Here is a 24,169-nt window from a genome sequence, read left to right as displayed (position 1 = left end):
TCTCCGACTTCCCGCATTAATTCGTCGGGCCAGCTGGTCCCTTAAACTGATCATATTTGACACAAAAGTGAATATTAAGCCTCGAACTGGCGTCCCTCAAATTTTATCCAAATGATGGTTCCGGGGTTGGTCCCACTTCGATAACCGATTTACTGGTATACATATATAAAAAATCGAAAGTAAGGACAGTGTACTGCTTTGAATAAAGATTACGGTCTGGGCTTGTTGTTTCGATGCTATTAGTGGAACACACAGCGCAAAATAACGAGGACAAGTAAGAATACTCAGCACGGGACGAGGCATTACTAACACGATCAGGCTAGTTGCAGCGCCCGTCTTGTTTTGTGCGCTGTTTCTGGTCCTCGTTCTTTCGAGCTGCATTCTAACGACCAGCCTTGTTAGAGTTCATCAGAAAGACCACTGAGCAGCTCAAAAAAGAAGAAACTTGGTCTCCCTCACGTGACTCGGCGAAGAAGACGAGAAGAATTTCTTCGATCGAGTCACCGGCGTCATGTCCAAGCAGACTGAAGGTAAGGCCAAGAATGCCCCCAAGACCAGGAAGAAGTCTCGTTCGAGGGACGAGAAAGTTTCCACGCTCTCGGTGAGCAAGTCTGCGGCAGGGAAACAGCATGCAGCTCCAGATATCACCGTTCCCGAGAGTCCAAAACCGGAGGGGGCGAGTCCACTTTCCCCTGAAAGCCCGGAGAAGGAGGAGGTTCCACCTCCACATTTGATGTCCACCACATTCGAGACGCTGCGGAGAAAAAGCTCCTTGCGTGAACTGATCTCCACTTTGTCGCTCTACGGGATACACCGCCACACTTGGTCGAAAAAGTGCATTCCGTAAGTTGGCCTCTTTTCTCACCTGTTCTACCTCTGCACAAAGTTCACGGCCAGCACCGCTTAGCTGGTTCTAGTGGGAAACACGTGGAGCCTAAGCTAGTGTCTGAAATTGAACGGACTGGACATGACAAACACGAGGTGTAAATCGTCAACTAGAATTAACTGGTCCTAATTAGATGTCATTTGTTCCCGCATTGTGGCCAAATATTCCCAGTTCGCCACCAAATGTCAGGATAGGATAGATTATGTGTATTAATGCTCCATGTCGCGCGGCGCGCAACTTTGCTACTGACCTCACCGCCAACCCACAGCTGTACAGGCAACAAAATCTCGCTGGAGTATCCACACTGATCTAAACTTTATTTCTGTACCCGCCGTGATGGCGCAATCGTTAGGGCGCTCAGCTGCTATAATCAAGGGTGCAGGATCAAATTGCAGCCGCGGCGTTCACGCTTCGATGGAGGCAAATATAATCACTCGATAATTTTCAGAGTACCGCGCTTCTTTTCCCCGCTCCGCTGCGACACATATCGGTCAGCATGGGTCACGTGGTGCGCCGCGGCGCGCTTTCGCAATCAAGCTTCCAAAAAGTCACAGCGTGTGCAGTGCGTGTGCAGACATTGCTGTATATCGCTTCTTGGATTGGTTTCTCGGGCGTTGTTGTTGTTTTTTTCTTTTAGCTACAGAATGCCGGGCTACAGCGCCTTCGGCAGCCGCAAACTGCATGGGTCCGCAAAGCTAGCCTTCCTAGTCTAGCTCGTTTAGCAAAAATGTGTGCGTCTGATCTGTGCGTCGCATCTGCGTGCTAATGTGTCGCTGACAAATAACGGAAGTGTGAGAAGGGGAAAATGATAACGATTGATGGGGATAGGTAACGAATAAAAGTTCTTGACATCGATATGATTAATGACTAATGCTAATGACTAATAGTGATGATCAATAATGACTTGTAACGACCAGTATGTCAAACTACAACTTGTAAATACCGCAACTGATGGAAAATGAGTAAAAATGCTTAGCGAATTATGGTAATGACTGCAATAAATAAGGATGACTCATCATAACTGCTAGTGACTACAAAACGACCAATATTTCAGACGATGACTTGTATTAACCACAACTGATTGGAAACGAGCAAAAATTCTTAGCTATGAGTGGTGATAACAACAATGAGTAGATATAAGACCCAGCATGACTACGAAAAAACAAATATGTAAAACGACAACTTGTAAATACCGCAACTGATTGGAAATGAGTAAAAATACTTAGCTATTAACGGGTACAATGACTAGGCATGACTTATAATGACTACGAAAGGACTAATATCTCAAACGATGACTTGAATGGCCGCAACTGACTAGAAATAAGTACCTAGGGATGAGTGATAATTACAACAACTAGGCATGACTCATCATCACTACGAAACGACCAATACTTCAAACGACGACTTGAATGACCGCACCTGACTGGAAACTAGTAGCAGTGCTTAGCGATGGATATAATGATTAATGATAATGATTTTGATTGCGTCATTAAAGATATTTAACAAGCAAGCACGAGTGAGATTGCATCAAGGTGTGTGCACGCATGTGCGACGACGTGCAGTTAGTTGCCATCTGCATCGCCATAGAGAATAATTCAATGTGATCATTTACGATGGTAATCAAAACGGCAGGAAACTGCGAATAATTACAATATCGCGAAAATAACAAATAATTATAAGGTGTCGGAATAATTATAGAACCCTGTGGCAAGACTAGAATGATCCCCATGCAGACCGCCGCTCAGCCTTTCATACAAGTTTGCCGTTCAACATTAACAAATTCTACTGTTTCTAAAGTAGCTGCGGTGCTCTTCAAGACAATGCACAGGCCAATTCCCACGCTGCTTTCAAAATGTCCTCTGCTTTTGTCTTGAATATAGCCGCGCCAGAAGCGCGCCTCGAACAGTTGGAAGCTCCACTGCACGCGATGGTAACCCGATTGGTCCGTTGCGGTACTCTGAAAATTATTGAGGGACTCTAAAGGCGAAAAGGAAGGCATCTGTGTGCTGTGCGATGTCAGCCCCAGATTGTGGAAATTTTCGGAGCCCTCCACTACGGCGTCGCTCATATAGTCTGAGTCGCTTTGAGACATTAAACCCCATAAACTAGGCCTAACCAAACAATCTTTTCTTTCTGCGAGCAACTGTAAAGATGAGAAAAGATAAACAAGAGTGAAGATGCAGTGAGATTAACCCTTAGAAGAAATGGCTAATTTACAAGGTTATGCTAGATGCGATTTCTTTGCGCTATCACATTTTACCCTTCTTTAGATTTGTTTCACTCAGCCTTATCTTTTGCACCCGCGGCTCCTCTTATGAATTCTTTTCTCTGATAATGTTGCTTATTTCCTTAAAGGAGTATAGACACCAAATTTTCTTGCTATCTTTTTTGCTTGTAATTGATACATAAGACACTCCTTTATGTGGACCACCAAGTGGTATTCGCCTGCGACCGATAAAACTTTGCAATGAATTTTCTTTTATCGGCAATTCAGGTTTCAGCAGCCAAAATATTGCTGTGCCGTCACAACCACGTCTAGACCCCAAGCGCCATGAAAAAAGCAGTGATACATTTGCTGACACTTCACTCGTTGTGATTCCTGTTCATGAGGCAGGCTGACTTTAGCGTCGTACTGAATGCAAACGACAGAGCAACGGTTATGTTGTTTTCATCCCTCACTTGCTCCAACTTGACTTTGACATCACAGCCATCTCTCGGCTGTTGAAAGCAAAACCGAAATAGGGAAGCAAAGAAATTTGATTTTAAATTATTCAGAGGCGAATATCACATGGTGATCAGCGTACAGGTACAGTAATGTATTACGCATTATAACAAAGAATAAAACCCGAACCCAAACTTTAGGCATCTATACTACTTCAAAGCCTAAAAGGAGATAAGAGAGAAAAAAAAAAGGATGTAAATATATTAGAAAAGGTTAGCCGATGTAATATATTCGAGGAAGGGGCATATGGGGCCCCTTCGCTTCAGCGCCGGGCAAACCTATAAGTGGTGAATATCTGCCTCAGCGTTTTGAGAGTTCCAGACGGGAAGGTGCGTGGTGAAGGGCGGAAAGTGAGGCCATAACCAAGTGACGGCAGGAGTGAGGGCAAACCCGACACGGATCCTCCAAAGCGCAATCTCTCCACACGGGTGTCCGTAGGGGAGGCTTACTGCACACCAATATGCGGCACACATGGGACGAGAATACGTGCGAGTCTCCGAGGGTGTTTTTTTGTGTGTGTGTGTGTGTGTGTGAGAAGGAGGGTGGCATCAGCCATGATGAGGAACGGAGGCATGAGGGTAGGGTCTCCATTCGGGTAGCAGAATCTGTAAAGCTTTGTGAACTCAGCATGTCACGTGGTACCTACTCAAATCGAATACGTTGCGGCATGAGAAGCGCCTGACGATATGTTCGGGCATATTTCTGGACTGCGACTGGCGAGTCGGAGAAGGCGTGTTGATTGAAGGGCGTCAATGCGGATGACAATGTGGGCGGTAGGAAGCAAGGCAATGGCGGCTACAGAACGAGGCGGTAGGAAGCAAGGCAATGGCGGCTACAGAACGAGGCGCTTCTCGAAAAGCAACCAGCTCAGCACAGAAGAACAGAGGAGGTTCCACGAATTGAAACCTGGAAGTCTTTTTAAGGGCCGACTAGCAGGGAGTGTAAATTGTGGTTGTCGTTCCGCAGCCCTGGATGCTGCCACTACATCTGCTATGATCGAGCCGTGGGGCTGGTGGGTGCTTTGTTCCAGAATTCTCTCGCGAGGAACGACGTCGCGTGAGACGAGCTTGGTCGACGAAGATTAACCGGTTTATTGTAGCTCAGCTGAACAAAAATCCACGGCGGGATAACTAGTGGTGGCGGGGACAGTAAGGTGTGTGATGAAGCATAAGCTTTTAGTGTTCGTGGTGAATGCAACAGCCCACAAGTATCACGATGCTTCTTCACCATTTCATCTAGTGTGTTAAGGTGTCATTAAGGTGCTAAGGTGTTGAAGTGGCATGCCCGGTGTGATGCGGGGAAGGCAACTGATTCCTAACATATCCTCTCGATTGAAGGCTTCCACGCGATCCCACTCAGTCCTGGTTAAGTGCTTGAAATATCTTGTGCTCGATGAACGAGGCACGGTTGAAAGCTGCTCTGACCAAATGTCGTGGATGGATGGACGGATGAATGAATGGATGGTAAGAGCGTCCCCTTTGAAATGATCGAGGTAGTGATAGTCATCATGTTGCCGATTTTTTTTTTTTGGGGGGGGGAGGGGGGAGGGGAGAACTCTTCCACTTTACCGAGTTTAATTTTTACTCAGGTTGCCTTTAAATACCCTTGTTTAATTTTTGATTCAGCTTCTTTGCGTCCACTCCCTGCTATTTATTCACCAATCATTGAAACGCCTCTTGCTAACCTCTACCGCCGATTCATTAACGTCTCCTTTGTTACCTCTACGCCCCTGGCACCGGTAAAAGTGACTATGCCCGCATCGACATCTGAATAAATACTACCACACTCCAGTATAAGATGTTTGTTTCTTGGTATCGACCGCACATAGCACAAGTTTCATCATCTTGATTAAACTTCCTTTTTGCAGATTCGGGTTCTAAGGCATCCTGATCTGCTCTAGCGAATACCGCTCCCTCTGACGTTGTCATAGCAGATTTCCTTCTTAATCCGAGTTTTCATTTTCTATATATGTCTAGGGTAACATTCCTGTACTCTGTACCTGTCGTTTAATTTTCTTTATTTCTCCGCCCTATCTTCCTATCATTTCTGGTCCTTTTCCGCCACTGTGAGTCAATGCCCTTTCGGTATCAGTATTTAAATACTTTACCTGCCCTCCTATTTTTGTCCATTTTTCTGAGACGTTCTTCGTACAATATTCTGCTCTGAGCATCTCGTACTTCGAAAGACGCCCAGCCCCTGTCTCCTTGTACTGCTTCTTTTGTAGTTTTGCCATGGACTCAAAGAGCTTATACCTTCCCACGGATCTCTGATTTGTTTCTAACCCGCACAAAACCGCGTTCCCGAAGGTAAGCGCTGGTACTATTGTTCATTTCCAAAATATTTTAGGTACTTCATACCAGTTGTACCCCCATAATGCCCTGTGCTTTATTATCGCGGCATCCATTCTTCATTTCGCCCTGTATGCCTGGTCATGTTTTTACATGTATACCGGTCCTTAGTTTATCCATACCCCGAGACATTTATATCCTGCCAGTCTTGGTATCTCACTCCCTTGTATTGTTAGCTTTTTAAATTGAAATTTTTGAACACGAGCAGAGACAACGTAATTGCACAGATAGTAAAGCCAACTGCAGCTCTCTCGTATCCGCATATATTAACCGATGTTTGTAAATTCTCCTGGTTACTGGCTAATAGAACAATGTCGTCCGCGTGCATTAATCCTGAAAGCCTTTGTTCTACGTCTGTTCCACCTAGCTTTTATGAGAGATTAAAACCAATGTTGCTATCTTGCAGCCTTTTTTTCATATTCTTCATATAAACCATGAACAACAGCGGTGATAAGAGGACATCCTTGTCTTTGTCATTTGCATACCTTGACAGTAGACGTAACCCCTCCTATGAAATCTCAACTTAATTATCATTTATAGATTAAATTCATCCTGCGCACTCGCCAGCTATCCGGACTTTCCTTATTTGTTATGACTATTTCCAATGCCTTTGAAAATGTGTCCTTGCTTTTTGGATCAGGCCCATTGTTGTGAATGCGTGGTCAATGGGAACGCCGCTCCCGGCCCATTGTTGTGAATGCGTGGTCAATGGGAACGCCGCTCCCGGGTGATGCATCAGATAACGTAGCCAGGCCAAAGAACGCTGGTTTATTTTCGGATCAAGGGGTATTATGTAGCCAGAGGGGTGAGGGAAAGAAGGAAAGAAAGAATGAAAAGATTGGTGCCGTTGCCGGTTCATAGATGGCGATTTATCGCCTCTGCTTTCAGCAGCATCCTTTCCTCCTAATAACCATAGCGATCCACAGGTTTCTTGACCCGGGTTGACCTGCGCTGCTGTGTCTCTCGGGGAGCAGGGTCTGCGGGCTCTGACGTGGATGCGTTGTTCTGAATAGCCAGCTGATGGTTCACTGGTTCTGCTGCTGGACTGTCTGTACCCGTGAGTGTGAATCCTTCGACGTTGCGCTTGCGGATTTGATCAAGCATGACGACGAACCACCACATTATCCTCCGTCTTGACGGTGACTAGTCGAGCGTCTGTTGTTGACTTCACCTTTCCGGGTGTCCACTTGTCACCTACACCGTAGTTACGGACTAGTACAGGGTCCCCCGGAGCGAAACTCCAGCTGGCGTCGTCCATAGCTGGCGTAGCTGCTCTGCTCTTGGCAGGTTTGTTCCTGAGAGGAAAACGCATGTCAAGTCTGGTGCGTAGTCGATAACCTAACAGTACTCCTGAAGGTGATAGGCTCGACTGCCTTGGGGCATTCCGGTATCGACACAAAACTCGTGCGAGTGCGGTTGAGAGATCCACGCTAGGCATCTTCTTTAACCCATCCTTAACCGTTCTGACCGCGCGTTCTGCCAGCCCATTGCTTTGTGGATGGTAGGGCGGTGTTCGAATGTGGGCAATGCCGTTTCTGTTCATGAATTCGGCGAAATCCGACCCGGTAAAGGGCGTGCCGTTATCAGTTACTACAGTGCGCGGTAGTCCGAACTGGCTGAAGAGCGTACGCAGCGAGTTTACAGTGCTGCTTGATGTTGCACGCGAGAGTGGAATGGCCTCGATCCATTTGCTGTGGGAATCAACCACGATCAGCAACATTTTGTCCCTGATAGGTCCAGCGAAATCGAGATGCAATCGGGACCATTTTTCTTCTGTACCTGGCCAGTTTACTGGCTCACGTGCTGGAGGCATTGGTAAAGCCTGGACACAGTTTCTGCATTCATCGGCTATTCGGCTAATGTCCCGGTCAATCTCTGGCCATCAAAATTTGGACCGTGGTACCTTCTTCATGGTGCAGACGCCCTGATGGGCTTCGTGCAATATCATCAGCAGTCTACCGCGTGCCTGTTTGGGGACTACTACACGATGTCCCCACAGTAGGAGGCCATCCTGAACGGATAATTCATGTCGCTTTTTGTTGTAATGCAACATCTCAGTGTTACCGGAGCAACATGCTTTGGGCCAACCGTCATGGACGTACCTGCGGACAAGTGCTAGTACCACGTCCGTTTCTGTGAGTGACCGCAGTTCCTCTAAAGCGATGGCCGACTGGTTCCACTGGTCGATGGCGAGGACAAACTCTGCGTCTCCTTCCGGTGCAGTCTCCGTTTCCTGCAAAGTTTGAGGTAAACGGCTTAAGGTGTCCGCGTTAACCATCATTTTACCGGATTTGCAAAGCAGCTTGTATTTGTACGCTCCCAGCAGAAGAGCCCATCTTTGTATTCTCGCGGCGGCCATGATGGGCGTCTGATGATCCATTCGTAGAAGGCCGAGCAGTGGCCGATGATCCGTCACCAGGGTGAACTCCCGGCCAAGGAGGTAGTCCCGGAAACGTGAAACACCAAAAACGAGAGCCAACGCTTCACGTTCGATCTGAGAATACTTCTTTTCGGCCGAAGTTAAGGTCCGGGACCGAAATCCGATGGGCCTCATTACCCCATTAATGCGATGGAAAAGTGCCGCTCCCACACCGTGAGGCGAGGCATCGCATTCCAAAAGTAGTAATGAAAAGATTGGTGCCATTGCCGGTTCATAGATGGCGATTTATCGCCTCTGTTATCAGCAGCATCCCTTCCTCCTAATAACCATAGCGATCCACAGGTTTCTTGACCCGGGTTGACCTGCGCAGCTGTGTCTCTTGGGGAGCAGGGTCTGCGGGCTCTGACGTGGATGCGTTGTTCTGAATAGCCAGCGGATGGTCCACTGGTTCTGCTGCAGGACTGTCTGTACCCGTGAGTGTGAATCCCTCGACGTTGCGCTTGCGGATTTGATTGTGTCCAGGCTTTACCAATGCCTCCAGCACGTGAGCCAGTAAACTGGCCAGCTACAGAAGAAAAATGGTCCCGATTGCACCTCGATTTCGCTGGACCTATCACCCATTAATTACCTTGATTAAAATTTGCTCCATCCCAATTCTTGTACATGCAGGAATATTTGTCTTCGACTTCTTTCCAATACTGTTTCTTCATTTGGGGCGATTACACCACCATCGCACCTAAATTATTCTGCAATAAATGATGTAATATATCCTATGGCGTCATCCCTTTCTAGACATTTTCCCTCGGCATTCGGAATCTGTTCCTGCTCCTTATGATGCCTTTTACCTAGGCAGATTATATGACTCCATAATTTGTTGTCCGCACTTCGGTCATCCAGCAATCGGTGGGCTATGTATTTAACTCTCCACAAGTATCAGCGCTTCAAGTAGTTTTAGTCGATAATATTCCCATTTTCTATTTCACTTTGAGATAGCAGCGCTTTCTAAGCTTCTCTGTGTTCTCTGGAAGCCGTCCTTTATCGTTCGATTGTCTGTTTAATTTCCCTATTCCACCAGCTTAAAAGTGTCCTCCTACCTTTCTACCACTTGATCTCTTACTTGTCGAATGTTTGAACGTATACGTTGTACTGACTTGATATATCCCATTGCTCCATGGGGTATTTATTTCTCTACCGTTTCCCCAATGCCTGATGCCATTACCTTTATTTGTTTGTCTATTAAATTTGCGTTTGCTATTTGTACTTCCTGTTTTCGTTTTGTTTCTTTTTGTCATGTGTCCCATTTGCAGACTCTACTACGTTCATGGTTCCTTCCCACGCTGCACGCGTTTTATTCTCGCGAGCTTATTATAGATTCCTGGTGACACCAAGCAGTAATCTATAGTCGTTTCCCTATTCCGTAATTTCCATGTGATCTGGCCTTCACGTTTCACTTCTCTATTCCCAATAACCGGGTTAAACTGCTCACAGATGTCTAGCATTTACTTCCCGTTGCCGTCAGTGTTTCGATCTAGATCCTCAATGTGTCCATTCATATCGCCCGATAAGAATATCTCGGACCCTTCAATATCTTCACTGAGACATTTAACTAGATCCCTGTTTTCGTGTTTGCATTTCTCCCCTGCCCATAAATGGGTTACCCTTAGCCGTACCTTTCTACCTCCTATTGTTCCTCAAACTCAGACATTTTCTTTGCAACTGGTTTTCCCCTTTGTCGATTGCCCCTGTGCTGTATCCGCATACCAACACCCTTCGCCGTTATGTTACACCTTTCCCAACTATAACCTTCGATGACTGCCAGTTCTAGGTTCCTGAGGTATCTCTCGCGCAGAGCTTTTTCACCGACTTCACCATATATTAACTGCAATTCTATTTCAAATCCTTTCTCTCTCATTCTGCCGTCTTACATGTTTATGTAATAGATAGTGGAGTTAAATTTATTTTTCTTGGCTTTCTTCTTAAGCCTCCTTTTGGTCGGTTGGTTGTACTTGCTCTCCAACATACCAGACGCCAGCAGATCTCAACGCCCACCTTTTCCGTCAAATAGACTCCATCTCGCTAAAAACCTTTGCCAGGGTCTGCTCTAAGAACTTCCCTGTTTATATCTGTTACCTCAAAGCGCATCTCTCGGCTTAATTTTCTATTCTCCTGGTTAACCCTGCCCACTTCCATTTCAAGCTCTGCGTTTCTTCCGAGCACCTCTGGTACTGTGCACACTACTGTCAGCACCCTTGGTGCTACTGCCCGGAAATTCTCAACTCCCTGCGCTATCCGCTCCACTACTTTTGCACCGTCTCCGTTCAATACATCCGTTGATCCTGCTGCTACCATTACCATGCTACGTTCTGCAGATTTCTCTGGCAGTTCTTCATTCCGATCGCAATTCGGCTACCTTCTTTCACCTTTCCTATGATAACTCCGTGGCACCTTTTCCTGTTAGAGTAACCGACGATTAACACCAGCTGGCTACGCTTTCTTTGTCTCCTCCCTTCCGGAACACGTTGCAACACCCTTTCTGGCACTGTTTTGCTGCCCGCTCACTAACTCCCCCACGACATACTTCCAGGGATCCGCCCTGGTATTGTGCCTGTCCTCCACATATAACCTCACCTCGTGTGTTCCTTGGTGCACTCTATCCCTATCCCGCTCCTTCTCTCGGACCTAGCTTCTCCGTCTAGCAGCACTTTTAACCACGTGTAGAATGTTTTTTTTATTCTGTGACAGGGTCTGCGATTGTTTCTACTATGTCGGCCACCTGCCTCCTCATCCTGCCATTTTCCGCCTTTTCTAGCTCCAGTTGCTTTCTTATGACAACCAAACGTGACATTAGTGCGGTATTTTCTTCATCTAAACTTTTTAATCGTTCGCACGGCACGCAGCATTTGCACCTGTAATATTGATCCCCATCTTCTATCGATGTGCACCTCACGCCATTGAAAACGGTTTTAGCAAATGATTTCTCTGACGCACAAATAGCGAAAACAATTTTGCCTTCGCGGACAACTTCTGCATCAGCAAAAACTCTGGCGAGGGACCTTGTGCGTGAGCAACGTTACAAGGGTAAGATATAGCCTGGGACATTTTCTGATTTTGAAAAAACTTAGAATATTCTAAAATAGAAAGAATGGCTTAGTTTCACCAAAGGCATATCTGGCAGCATAGGCACCCGAAATAGACCTTTGACATATATGAACGACTTCATTTCTCTTCTGTGAGTTTGAAATTTATGCAGCCAAAGTGCCATTGAAGTCATATAGTACGCACCGGGCTCCAAGGCGACCCCCTGCTCTCAGCGACTAGTAACACCTAATATTATTTGTACTTAAATAAAATATGTAGTCTATTGCATATGCTGAAAGGGGTTTTTTACTGTGTTATAACAGGGATAATAGCCCTCTCGAAGTTGCACGGCGAACCACACAAGAACACAGCCAGTCTAGGTCTCCACAAGTGAGCTCGAGCAGCGCAGCGGCACTTCGTCGTCCTTATCCTCGTCTTCGTGATATTCTCACCTACTTCATCCTCGTCTTCGTATATCCTCCGATTTATTTTAAAACTGATTTATTTATTTATAGGAAGGGAAAGGCGAGGTAACTGTCTCACTTGTTTTTTTTAGTTCACTACTATTTCTCCCGAAGCGAGGAGGAGCCATCCTGGCGACCTATGGTGAGGGCGAGGAGCGGATCGTAGTACGTTTTGAGGCGGCTCACGTGTACAGTTTCGCGGCCGCGATGACGCATGTTCGAAGAGGGAGTGAGTGGCTCCACGATGTAATTCACAGGGGAGGTTTGACGGATAATGCGGTAGGGACCGTGATACTCGGTCCGAAATTTTGATGGCAATCCCGGTGGGGTGCCGGGAATCCAAAGCCAAACAAAGGATCCTGCAGGAAAAACGTGTGGCGTCTGATCTTTGTCGTGGTGATGCTTTTGGCGGCCTTGAGATGTCAAATTCCTGTAGGCGGATAGCCCATCGTGTGAGGCGGCCGGACGGGTCTTTAAGAGAGGACAGCCAACATAACGCGTGGTGGTCCGTGACGACGTCAAACTGGCGACCGTAAAGGTAGGGTCGGAATTTCGTTAATGCCCACACAATTGCCAAACACTCCTTTTCCGTAACTGAGTAGCTGCACTCAGCTTTGGAGAGGACGCGCCTCGCGTACGCGACGACGTATTCGTGAAAACCGTTTTTCCGTTGTGCCAAGACAGCTCCGAGGCCAACGCCACTCGCATCAGTATGGACCTCGGTGGGTGCTGTCGGGTCGTAGTGGCGAAGGATTGGTGGCAAAGTCAAAAGACGGCGCAATGCGGTGAACGCTTCGTCGCACTCGACCGACCACGCAGTTAAGTCACTGTTTCCTCCGAGTAGTTTCGTCAGGGGTGCAATTATCGAAGCAAAATTCTGCACGAAGCGCCGAAAATAGGAGCATAGACCTATGAAGCTTCGACGTTGCTTGAGCGAAACCGGCTTAGGAAACTCCGCCACTGCGCGCAGCTTGGCCGGATCAGGGCGAACACCTTCCTTAGAGACGATGTGCCCCAAAATAGTCAACACCTTGGCATCGAAGTGACACGCACTTCTTCAGATTCAGTTGCAGACCGGCGTCAGTAAGGCAAACAAAAACTTGCCGCAAGCGCTCTAGGTGCGTAGCGAAGTCGGTGGATAAGACAACAATGTCGTCCAGGTAGCAGAGGCAGATGTGCCACTTAAACTTCCGCAAGATGTTATCCATCATCCTCTCGAATGTGGCGGGCGCATTGCACAGACCGAAGGGCATTACATTAAATTCATAGAGGCCATCCGGCGTCACAAATGCGGTCTTCTCTCTGTCACAGGCGGCCATTGGTACTTGCCAGTAACCTGAACGTAAATCAAGAGATGAAAAGTACTCGGCACCTTGGAGGCAATCAAGAGCGTCTTCTATACGCGGAAGGGGGGTAATTGTCCTTGTGGGTAATTTTGTTGAGGCGCCGGTAATCGATAGAAAAGCGAAACGAGCCATCTTTCTTTTTCACTAGCACCACTGGTGAAGACCAGGGGCTTTGTGATGGACGGATTACAATGCATATATCTGTAGAAGCATCATAAGACTGCTGTATATTTCCAAAGGCAGAGAGGTTAATGGTATGAATAAAAGAAAAGTCAGGAAGAATGAACTTTGGGCATACTATACGGTTTGCTAAACTTTTTATATGCATTCTTGCAACGCCAACAATTGAATGTATTTTGAGTAACGCTGAAAAACTACCCATTGACTTGGTGTCAAGGACTTATATCATACTTTTGGGTAAATATTCTATTGGCTTGTTTTAAGGGCGCGCGCTTTAAGTAAAGAGCACCATGGCTGATATGTGCACGGTCTGTACGAATTAGGGTTAAAAATCATATTTCACCCCTGAAAGCCAAGCCCGTGGCTTGGGAGGAGCTTGTGTTCATGGAAGTGCTAGATAATAGCAGTAAATCCCGAGGATTAGAGTTCGCACTTTCCACTCACTGGGCCACTGCTGCGGCAATCGTTGTTAGCATATACCCTAATGAAATCTCGTGTTCTATGCTTGGTGTGAAATAACCATTTGAGAAAGTTCGTTTATGACTGAACAAGGGTCAAGTCAGCCGGTGTTTTCTCTTTCAGTAGTCCTTGTTTTTCTTTGGCTTTGTTTGGGGTGTGGTGTTTAATGTCCCGAAGCGACTCACTGTAGGAAAGGGCTTCAGACAATTTAGGCTACTTGTATTTGTTTAATGAGTGCTGACATCCCGAAATGTACGGGCGCCTTGCGTTTTGCCTACTTTGAAACGTAGCCACCACGGCCGGGGTCAAATCCCCGTTCTTAGGAGTAGTAGTCGACCCTTGGCTGAGCACAAAAGTACAACGGCTGGGCTTCCTTGATAATTGCACTGCTTTTCCCATTGTAAATGATTGATGAATGATTGTTATCAAAGTTGCTTTGGGCGATGTCAACGGGTCACGTGGGCCTGGTGCATTTTAATGTTCCCGCTATGAGTAGAAGCTGTTAAAACCTGTCAGAGTAGTTGATGCCTACCTTGATGGGACCATGAAGACATATATGTTCAAGCAACAATTTTCTGCAGTGCCCTCGCTGTCCTAGGGGTCCTTCTGGCGGCTGGTTCGGGGGTGATTGTCTGGATGGCGCTTCGGAGCTCCCCCGTGCGGCCGATAGGCACGACGCCCGAGTCTAACCGGAAATGCGAGGCCGATCAGGGCGAGCCGCAAGTGCGTCTCGAGTCCCTGGGCGTCAATGTGTATGGCACCGCGGACGGCATGCTGCGCAAGTTCTTTGGCATACCATACGGTACCAACGTGAGCGGTGCGCAGCGCTTCCAACCTGCGCAGCCCGCGACCAGCATCGGAGAAGGCGGCGTCTTCTACGCCTACCGGCATGGACCACGCTGCCCTCAGGTACGCCCTCTCTTTGCGCCAAGGAAATGTCCGTGGTGGCTCCTTTCCCCCGAATACCGCTTCTGAAAATGCCAGACGCGAAGGCCACGATACGCAGTGTTTGGTGGAAACATAGAATCCAATCGGCTAGATTTTATGCTGTGTTGAAAGACAACGCTAGCTCGCGTCAGCCCATGCTGAAGGGCTAGGAGGAGACCTATCTCCCCTTCGAGACATTAAGGCGGAAGCCTTTAATGGCTCATGCTGTCGTGGACAAAGTGTGTCCCGCTTTTGCGGCGTTCTGATTGGCCTGGGCGGGAGGCGTACCTGCCATCTGCAATGCCACACTTGAACGTGCATCAAGGAACGCTACGCGATAGGAGCGATGGTGTACCATCCAAACTCACACATGCCGGAGAAAGTGGGATAGATACTGCGCCTCGCCTTTCCTGTAAACCAATTGTAGTTATATGTAGCACTGCAACGAATGCCGACAAGAGGCTAACGATAGGAGGCACAAAATAGGATAGGAAGGGTAGACTTTCGCCATTCTCCTCTTAAGAGACATCAAAGAGACCCTCTAATTGTTAATGGCTTATACTGTCGCGGAGAAAGTGTTTCCCGCTTTCGCGGTGGCTGTCGCGTGGCGTTCCTTGGCGCGAGTTCAAGTGTGGGATTTGTAGATGGCAGGAACGCTAGACAAGATGAGACTTCTAAGGCTTTCGCCTTTCACTATTTTAGGCGCTAAAGTCCCTCGTAATTTTTTCAGAATGCTACCCATGCAAAACGAGCATAACTGCACGGCCCAGAAGCAGGCTTAGTGGACTGTGTTTTTGACAAAGGCTGTACCGCCAGCTTCAACCTGAAGCGCGAACAGGAAAGCGGTGTCGCCAAAACAAGAGCAAAAATACACAGCTGATAGACAACGAATACGGACAGGTATTGTTGGCACTTACGTTGGTCATAACGCCATCGAATTGAAAATGGAAAGCACTGCGATTCAGTATGCCCGCAAAAAATGGTTTTGCTTTTCGTGTTTTATGCTGGACTAACAGATAGCCTGAGTCGCTTTGAGACGTTAAACCCCAAAACCAAACCAAACCAGTTCATTGCTGTATAAGTGGGCAGCGGTTGCACGCAAGCTTAAAGAGGAGCAGAGACAAAAATTGAAAAAAAAAAAAAAAAAAAAACGCCCAGGCAAAGAGGTGACAAAAAGTAGCTGCACTAATGGAGGATATTGCGAAGCACCTAATATCAGCTATTTGTTTTCACTGTTTTAGCACGCTCTCATTAGTCACGCCCTAGACAGTCTGAGTCGACGTGGTCAAAGGTAAACCAGAAGGCATGTAGAAAAAAATGAATCTACACACTCGCGAAAGATTTGATGCGACTGCTGCAGGAATGCATCGATATCTGACTTGGTGCCAACTAAGAGCCTCTCCTAATGGAAGCTCACGCATTGGGCGAGGCAACCTTACATCTGTGTTAGTTGTCCCCGTCTTTTTTGCGCTATGTCTTCAAGAAACTGCTACCAACTAGCCCAAACCAAACATCTGTTGCATCAACCTTAAGTTCGCTTAGGCTATAGGCATAGACAGTCTGCCCGTGTGTACTGTACGCTACGCGTACCCTAACATGGAAGTTACTTAACCGGCGTTGTGTGTTGTCATCCAGGAATATTTTTTTATCTAGATCACGTGAGGTCTGTACTGGCGCTAAGAATACGTGGGGTAGTGCCACTGGATTAGGAGCTGCAGGATCAGACACTACAGCGCTAGTGACGATTTAGGATTGCGCACTTGTGATATTTCTGTCCCGCCTCTCGTAGTAAAAAATTATAAAGAGAAACGAGCTGACGGAAATGACACTGAAAAAAAGTTTATTCCAACTCTGAAAACTGAGGATGCACGCTGATATACACACTTTATGCTATACACTCTGTCCAACACTATATCAAACAATGATATACAAGCTGCAGGTCCGTCCTGCACAACGATCATTGCACTTATGTCAAGCTAGAAAGCACACATCATGCACGTGTTAGCACTTCAACATCACTCCCAAAAAACGGGGAAAAAGGGAGATGGGACGCTCAGAAGAAGCACCACACGATACATTATAACACTCAATACACTCATGGCGAGACCATCCGGACGAACAACAAGGAAACATGTATGCCAGCGCTGCAGGAACCGCGCCTCCCCATCTGTTTCCAGATGCTCGGACAGGTACTTCAGAGAAGGAGACAGAGATTTCGCAGCGCTGAATACATTGCGCCTGCCGGTTGCCAGCGTGCGTATGCGTCGTGCGCGGGCGGCGGCAACCGCCCATGGGGTCCCTGACTAGGGTCTCCACCCAATATTGTAAGGCCGAAGCCCTTAAGGCTCTGCGTCAAACCTCCACACATGCAATAAATCACCACCACCCGCCAGGCAGCGACGCAAGGCCAGGCGTTGCGCAAATGCAGAGAGGACGCGTTGAAGTTGAGTAGTATTTGTTTGGCCACCGCGTGAGTCTATCCCTGAAGCGCACTGAGATCCTAAGATGTCGACTTCGGTGAAGGGCAAGCCAGCCAGGAGCGAGGTGCAGGAAAAATATGTGCGCGCTGTTGCGTTGGTGTTGCTGGGTATTATACTATACTGTTATGTGTAGGGCGAATAATGGCGGCTAGGACGAGTAGGGAACCTTGTGCAGAAGCTATAACTCCGAGCCATTGAAAGTGATACCAAACGGTAATTATTTTGTCTTGTTTCTGTATGCTCGAGAATGTGCGGTGTGACTAATTGATGTTTCTGAAATATATTACTTAGGGAATAATATTTTTACAGGCATTAATGAAATTTTGCAACTTATCTTCAGTAAAAATGGACATTTTCAACAGTTAACTGACATCCAACAAAGTAACAACAGTATTCGGCAGTTTTACTGCGGAATGAACAGCGCTGAAAGATATCTTCATTGTACTTATTTAAAATGAAAAGAGAAGATGAGTGAGACGTATCGGCTATGAGAAAATGTTTAGAATATGTCATTGACCTATTAGCAATGTTAGCAATTATTATTGGTATTCAGAAATCATGCTCGAGAAAGAGGAATCGTTAAATACGTTGGCTCTCCATGAAAACTCTGAAACTCTTCTGGTGCGATGCGAGCATGTTGATTGCTGGTTAGCTGGCAGAATGCACAATATTTCATTTGATCTTAAGTTATTGTCATCGCGGAAGTAAACGAAATTTGCAGCGTGATGTAGCTAGCGCTGCTAGGAAGTATTGTCAAATTGTGGGGCTTTTATAAAACATGATGGAGGCGTGCGCCAACTGTAGGTATTAAAAATGAACCTGGCTACTTTCCTTTGGACTTCCTTTCATTTATTGATGGAGGTCCGAGGCGAAATGATAATCTTTTCACGCCAGTAAAGCCGCACCCCGGGGATATCGTATACTCATTGGAAAACCGGTGGGCATCGTGCGGCACCAGTGATCGAAGCACGTATACCTTCCTTCCGCGAGGTGAATGCTTTACCTCAAGGCCACCTCTTCGGTTATTGATGAAGTCCTTCTCGAGTATTAAATAACTATTTCAGACACCCACATTTCACTGTAGGTCGGATAGACTTTTGTATCAAAAACGTTTCGTCAAGTGAAGCGTTTTCTAAGTTTCGTCTTGAAGCCAAATTTCTTCGTTGCTTTATTACGAAAGGTGTGTGACGTGTTCGTCTCACCCAATATTTCACATAATCCTTGTTTCAGTGCGCTTGTGACTGAACACGACAAATAAGCAGTCATTGCTGATACTGCCTGTAACAAAGGAAGGGGTTCGTTTTAGTGTTATAAAAATCGTAACAAGTGTTTAAATATTAATGGTCACTTCCCATTTCGAGCGCTAAGCATAATTTATACAGTGTTGTGTGTAAAACTTCTTGCTCATTTTAATTGCGTATTTTGTGACACAGAATGCAATTATCTACAAAAGCTTGACCTTTGCGTGATTATCGATGACGATATCGTGTATTAGGGTGAACAAAAAGGGCAGGACAAATAGTGGTCATTGAATTCTTTTGTCCGCATCTACAGGGATCGAAATTGCTTCATTGTCTTAACATACTCTCTCTATTCAGACAATTGTGCGTGAGTTTTCCTAAATAAGGTGTTTGTTCTTGAGAGTGAGTTTGGGCGTCATCAATAACTTGGAGTGCGAGACGAGATGCAATACTTCTTCAGAATCGAAGAACATTAAGTCAAAGTCGAATTCATCTTTAGCATCCAGCGTCCACATCAGAGCAGTGCTGTTCGGAAGAAGTAGGAAGGGTAGGGTGGGCCTAGTAAGAAACCTAACTTATAGCGTGAGTGAACAGTCGGTTTTACTGCCAATTCAGAGCTCTTTCATAGTCGTGAGCTGATTCTACCAGCTGAACTACGATCGACAAACCTCTCTGCATACCGTGTTTTCTTGCGCTAGCTTTTACGCCGTTTTTATTGTTTTGTTGTGAGGAGAGATTTATTTCTTCTTTCTGTCGCGAGTATGACTTTTGACTTACGTCCTTTACGTTGGGAATTTCGTTGATGACAGAGATTCGTGGAATGATCAGGCTAAACGCTTGAAGCATCACTTGGCACATCTGAAGAGAAACCCATTCGGGATTCCATCAGTTCCAGGTAAACGTTCGACTGTTAAATTGCTGAAACGTGAGTAGTTCTGATGTCACTCGTCGGTACAATTTACCCGTAGCTTGTGAAGTGTGGGCTGATACTTTCAACATGTATAGACGCTGAACAGAAGGGTTGCTCAGGAGGCATTTGCAATTTCGGCGTCAGGAAAATAAGGTATAACAAGAGTGCAGGGTATCCGGAAAGTAATGGAATTTTATCGCTAGAAAAGAAATTATTAAATGTATCGTTACAAACGTTTAAAATTCCTATAATTAGTCTTCTTTGGCATCTACTCATTTTACCAGCGACTCTGCCATACACTGTACTCATCACGGGAGGCGTCGACAGGAACCTCGTTTGGAGCCTTTGTCACGGCGGTTTGGATCACTTCGATGTCGCAAAACGGACTCCTTTCAGAGCGCTCTTGATTCTCGGGAACGGGAAGAAGTCTGGCAGAGCGAGGTCAGTAAAACATAGGGGCAGAGTCGCCAAGTTGTGCTTGGCCAGAAACTCCTGTACACGCAGTGTCTGTGGTTGAGAACATTGTCATGGTGTAACTCCCAAGCACCGGCGATCTCCTCTCCAGCTCGAAGAACCCTTTTTATCAGTTTCTCGAGCACATCCACCTGGTAAACAGCGTTGATTGCCTGTCCGTGGGGAACAAATTCGTGTGAAATAATTCCAATTCTACCGACGAGGAAATCCCTGTCGTGTCTCTAAATTTCATAACCGCAGGGTGTAATGTGAGAATTGGAGGCACCTTTGCGCTATGCCAGGTTTCTGTAATTACTGGAGCATGAGACTTGTGTGTGGTTACAGGCATTCTAATTTTATGGTTTCGTTTACTGTGCTCCGAGTGTTAATGTTTAAAGACGGGAGTCTCTATTTTTCACAGACATTTGGTCACTGTCGTTTATTGCTCAGAACGAAGAATAACAGTCATTGTTTGGCTTCTAAGCCGTATTCCATTCAATCTATGACTGTGAACATAATTTCTGCTTTAATATTTCATTTACTTTCGGGAGCCGTGCTGTCCCAAAGGTGCTAGCTAATCTGCTTTGTCACTGCTGAATAATTCCATCCCGTAAGTTTGTGGCAATTATGAAGAATGTTAGAGTTTGCTCGGAGGTCTGTTAACTTGGAGATAAGTTGAAGCTCGTTCACCTTATTACGGCCTGTGCAGTCACACTCAAACAATCGGGCCGGCACCTCGCCTTACCCTGCGTGACCGCCTAAAATTCCCACACGCATAGACCAATTGGATACTCTTCCTTCTACTTATACTGTTTGGTCGCCACCATCTAGACCTATCAGGTTATTGCCAATTAAGCAATCGATGCAGATCGTAGTCAGTAAAACTCATCTTACATCTAACAGATGTGTGCCTATGATCGCGCTCACCAAATGTCGTAAATCCTAGTGTCACTGATAATTTCCTGGTCTCCTTGATGCATAGGTGTCTCCGAGAAACTTCTATCCCCTTAGAGTGGTTCTTACCGTGTTGTGAGCCAAGTTACTGGCATCGCCCATGAAATTGCTTCGCTCGCGTTCTCATGTCGCCTATTCGCCTTTTCCTTGCCATTGGTAACGTCGACCATCTAAAAAGACAGCGTGTCGCTGATACGTCGCCAGCCTGGCGCCAGGGGATTTCGGCTAGGGTCATGCGACGACGTATTACCATGCCTCTGGGAACAAGAGACGTGTGAGACTAGAAAGAACTATTTTTTTTTTTCGATGATGTTCACCACTTACTTTAAACGTCTACCTTTCATTGTATATAACTGTGATACTCCCCGTAACAATATTTAAGTGAAAATCAAGAAGAAATTAGCGAGATCACGATAAGTAGTGCGGAGGCAACGTAAGCGAAGGATAACTCACTAGATTCCTGGAGGAGGCTATCGTAGCAAAGGAGGACAAAAGCTATAGGTGGACGGATGAGATTAGGATGTTCGCCGGGATAAGGTTGCTACAGCTGTTACTGCAATGGTAATTTGTGACATATTGGAGGCGTCCTTACAGCGCAGTGGAAGTAGCCAGTCTGATGATGATGGCGATTACCGCCGTGGCCGTTTCTTGTGACAATTCCGTGGGAATCTCGTGCTTTTTGTGTAATTGGACATCGCCTACTTCAATACCTGTACTTCGCGTCGCCTTATAACTCAGCAGAGTGAGTCCATTTTTCATCTTTCAAGGCACGGCAATGTGCAGAGTCATCACACTTTCCAGGGCTTATCTTTCGAGGCTCTGGCTGAGATCGTGAGTACGAAATGCTACCGGCAAAAGTTTGACAGCACAGATGACATTTCTGCTTCTTGCAAGGCAGGGGAATGATTGAACACATCTTTAAAAAATGTGAGACACTTGACCCACCCGGACACGACACCGCCTCAGGGATTCGAGAAGCGCTTGCATTTGGGGACAGTCATGGCATCCTAACTCGGTGCGATGCGGACCAAACGAAGTGACATTTTGACGCAATTGCTTGGCTAGGGTAGAAGCGCTTCTGCCTACGATTCGCATGACGTTTCGGCTTCTCTAGCGCGCATGTATTATCAGCAAAAGCCAGTACCTGCTTCAAAATTTCATTTTTCTTCCTCCGCAGACCACCGCTCGAGCGTTTGAGACAAGTGCGATCGACTAGTGCCATCTTGCTACCACGCTTAATTCGAGCGTAAGCAACATTCCGCAGTCGTACTGTCATGTAGAGGTGCTTTCCGTCAAACCTGCTTGCGCTAACCCGGTGCCTGCAAAAGGGACGGTAAACGTTGCGCGAATAATCAAAATTTTACAATAGTGGATCAAGTCAATCCTAGTCGATTCTAGCACGGAAAGGATAAAATAGTAGATGTTCAAAATTATTTCAATCAAATTGAACGAGTAGAACATTTCGGACATTTTTTTTATAATTCGCACCAAGCCCATGAAAAGCGTGTAGCAGGTTCTTTCGCGACTTTTTAAAGCACAAGTCACACTACGCCGCCTCATACGTAGTCACGCCCTCTAAGCGCTGCCTGGGCGGTTAACCGTCGTGACGCGCTCCGTTAGTTTGACGGCATTGACAACACCCACGCATGACCTCCGAAATCCATCGAGCGACACAGCTCCTGAAGGTTTAACAAAACTTGATTCCTGACATTAGAAGTTATTGCTCATGTTTGGTTACTAAAATATGGTAGTAGTTTATGGACTGTTATCATCATCCGCAAAATGTAAGTTCTCTATAAGAAAAATGTGACGACACATAGTCCACCAAGGCCATTACAATGCGCCAAAACCTGCATTCGCGAATCATATGAACATGATATAACGAATGCACCCACTCGCTAATATTCGGCAACAGTATATATTGTATTCGTAGGGCAACTTGACCGTCCAGAAGCTAACCGAGGAGTGCTTAACCCTGTCCATCTGGGCACCAGTCTCATGTCCTGTCTCCACTGCGCTCAAACCAGTCATGGTTGTCCTGGCGTCCGATTGGTTCGAGTTTGACTACGGACGCGGATTCGACACCGTCTGGGAGACCCTCGCTCTCGGAGGAGACATGATCGTGGCCATCATCAACCACAGGCTCGGTGTCCTCGGGTTCTTTGACGTCAGTTCCGCTGCTGCGTCTGCAGCTGCTGGAGTCGAAGACGTCTTCCTCGGCCTGACCTGGATTAGCGAGCATATCAAAGCGTTCCAAGGTGACCCATCACTTATTGTGGGCCTCGGACTCATCTCTGGCTCCTACTTAGCATCCATGGACCTCTTCGCAGAGGCGCAGGGCAAGAAGAGAGCGTTCGCACGCCTCATCCTGCACGGAGCCGCTCCAACGTCGCTGCTTCCGCGCACTGGGCTGAGGTCAATGACTGAGATTAGGGCGTCTCTTGAATGCGGAAGTGAAGCATCTTCCGTCGATTGCCTCAGGAAGGCCCGCCTTGGAAGTATTTACGTAGCAACTGCAAAACAGCCGGGGCTGCTCTTTGCCCCTAGCTGTGATCGACCTCCTATCGGTACATGCGATCGCATTCTCGACAAACTGCCGAAAAATCTCACTGGCACCGATATACTGTGTGGTTACAACAGCGTTGACGGACGCGATTTCTTCGATCGCATTTTCGGGGAAAAGCAAAGGCTGCCTGACGACCCGAAAATTTTCTTCGGCCGCCTTCTAGAGTTTTTCTCGGGGAACCAGTCGCTTAGTGAGCTGCCGCAGGAAGTGCAGCAATATCTGAACAAAACCAACGACACCAGCATACACGATTTCAGGGAACTGGTTTCAGACATGGTTTTGCGATGTCCCATGCTTGAGCTGGCTCGCGAAGCTTCTGCAAGGGGAGCCACCGTTCACGTGTACCAGTCGCATGGTGCCCACAAGCTCCTGGAGCCCGCCGTTATGATGGCCGACCTCATCGCCTTTGTCAAAATAGGGTAAGCTCATTCACAGCGAATACGGAACCAACAATGAAAAAGCAGGCTTAACTTGAAGAGGAAAACACTTATTGAAAGTCATTATTTTTCAGTTGATGAGAAGATAACAGGTTCCTCTTCAGGCGACGTACTCAGTCATACAATGAGTAGTTGCTGGTGTTGAAGGTCTGAATAAACTGCACACAGCAGCTCATCGAGAAGAGAAGAGGGGTTGCGAATGGATGGGCAGCCTTGTGGTTTGAGGCTAAGGCTAAATGTGATATCTATCAAAGGTGTAGGTACTTTAATTACCATTATCCGCAGACATATTAACAGCATTAGATTTTTTAACCGAGCTCGTTCACATTAATGGCCGT

The 24,169-nt window shown here is 46.7% G+C and overlaps 1 protein-coding gene across 1 annotated transcript; it reads left to right on the top strand.

Moving 5' to 3' along the window:
• Positions 1–511: 511 nt before the first annotated feature.
• LOC146192656 (cholinesterase 1-like) lies at positions 512–23,817 on the top strand. The gene is made up of 3 exons (XM_084600477.1): positions 512–843; positions 14,445–14,772; positions 22,762–23,817. Exons 1-3 carry the CDS (start codon positions 512–514, stop codon positions 23,815–23,817), a joined length of 1,716 nt encoding a protein of 571 aa, XP_084456603.1.
• Positions 23,818–24,169: the final 352 nt, after the last annotated feature.

The sequence above is a fragment of the Amblyomma maculatum genome, chromosome 4 (genome assembly GCF_055883805.1).
Source record: "Amblyomma maculatum isolate TAMU_Amacu chromosome 4, ASM5588380v1, whole genome shotgun sequence".
NCBI classification, from domain to species: Eukaryota; Metazoa; Arthropoda; class Arachnida; order Ixodida; family Ixodidae; genus Amblyomma; species Amblyomma maculatum.
This window is presented reverse-complemented; position numbering and strand designations above follow the sequence as displayed.

What these genes read in the sequence shown, in the direction of transcription:
- LOC146192656 (XM_084600477.1), top strand. Translation starts at nt 512, where the DNA reads ATGTCCAAGCAGACTGAAGGTAAGGCCAAGAATGCCCCCAAGACCAGG. An exon ending in TGGTCGAAAAAGTGCATTCC is followed by an intron (nt 844 to 14,444) that starts GTAAGTTGGCCT and finishes AATTTTCTGCAG; the next exon opens with TGCCCTCGCTGTCCTAGGGG. An exon ending in ATGGACCACGCTGCCCTCAG is followed by an intron (nt 14,773 to 22,761) that starts GTACGCCCTCTC and finishes TTGTATTCGTAG; the next exon opens with GGCAACTTGACCGTCCAGAA.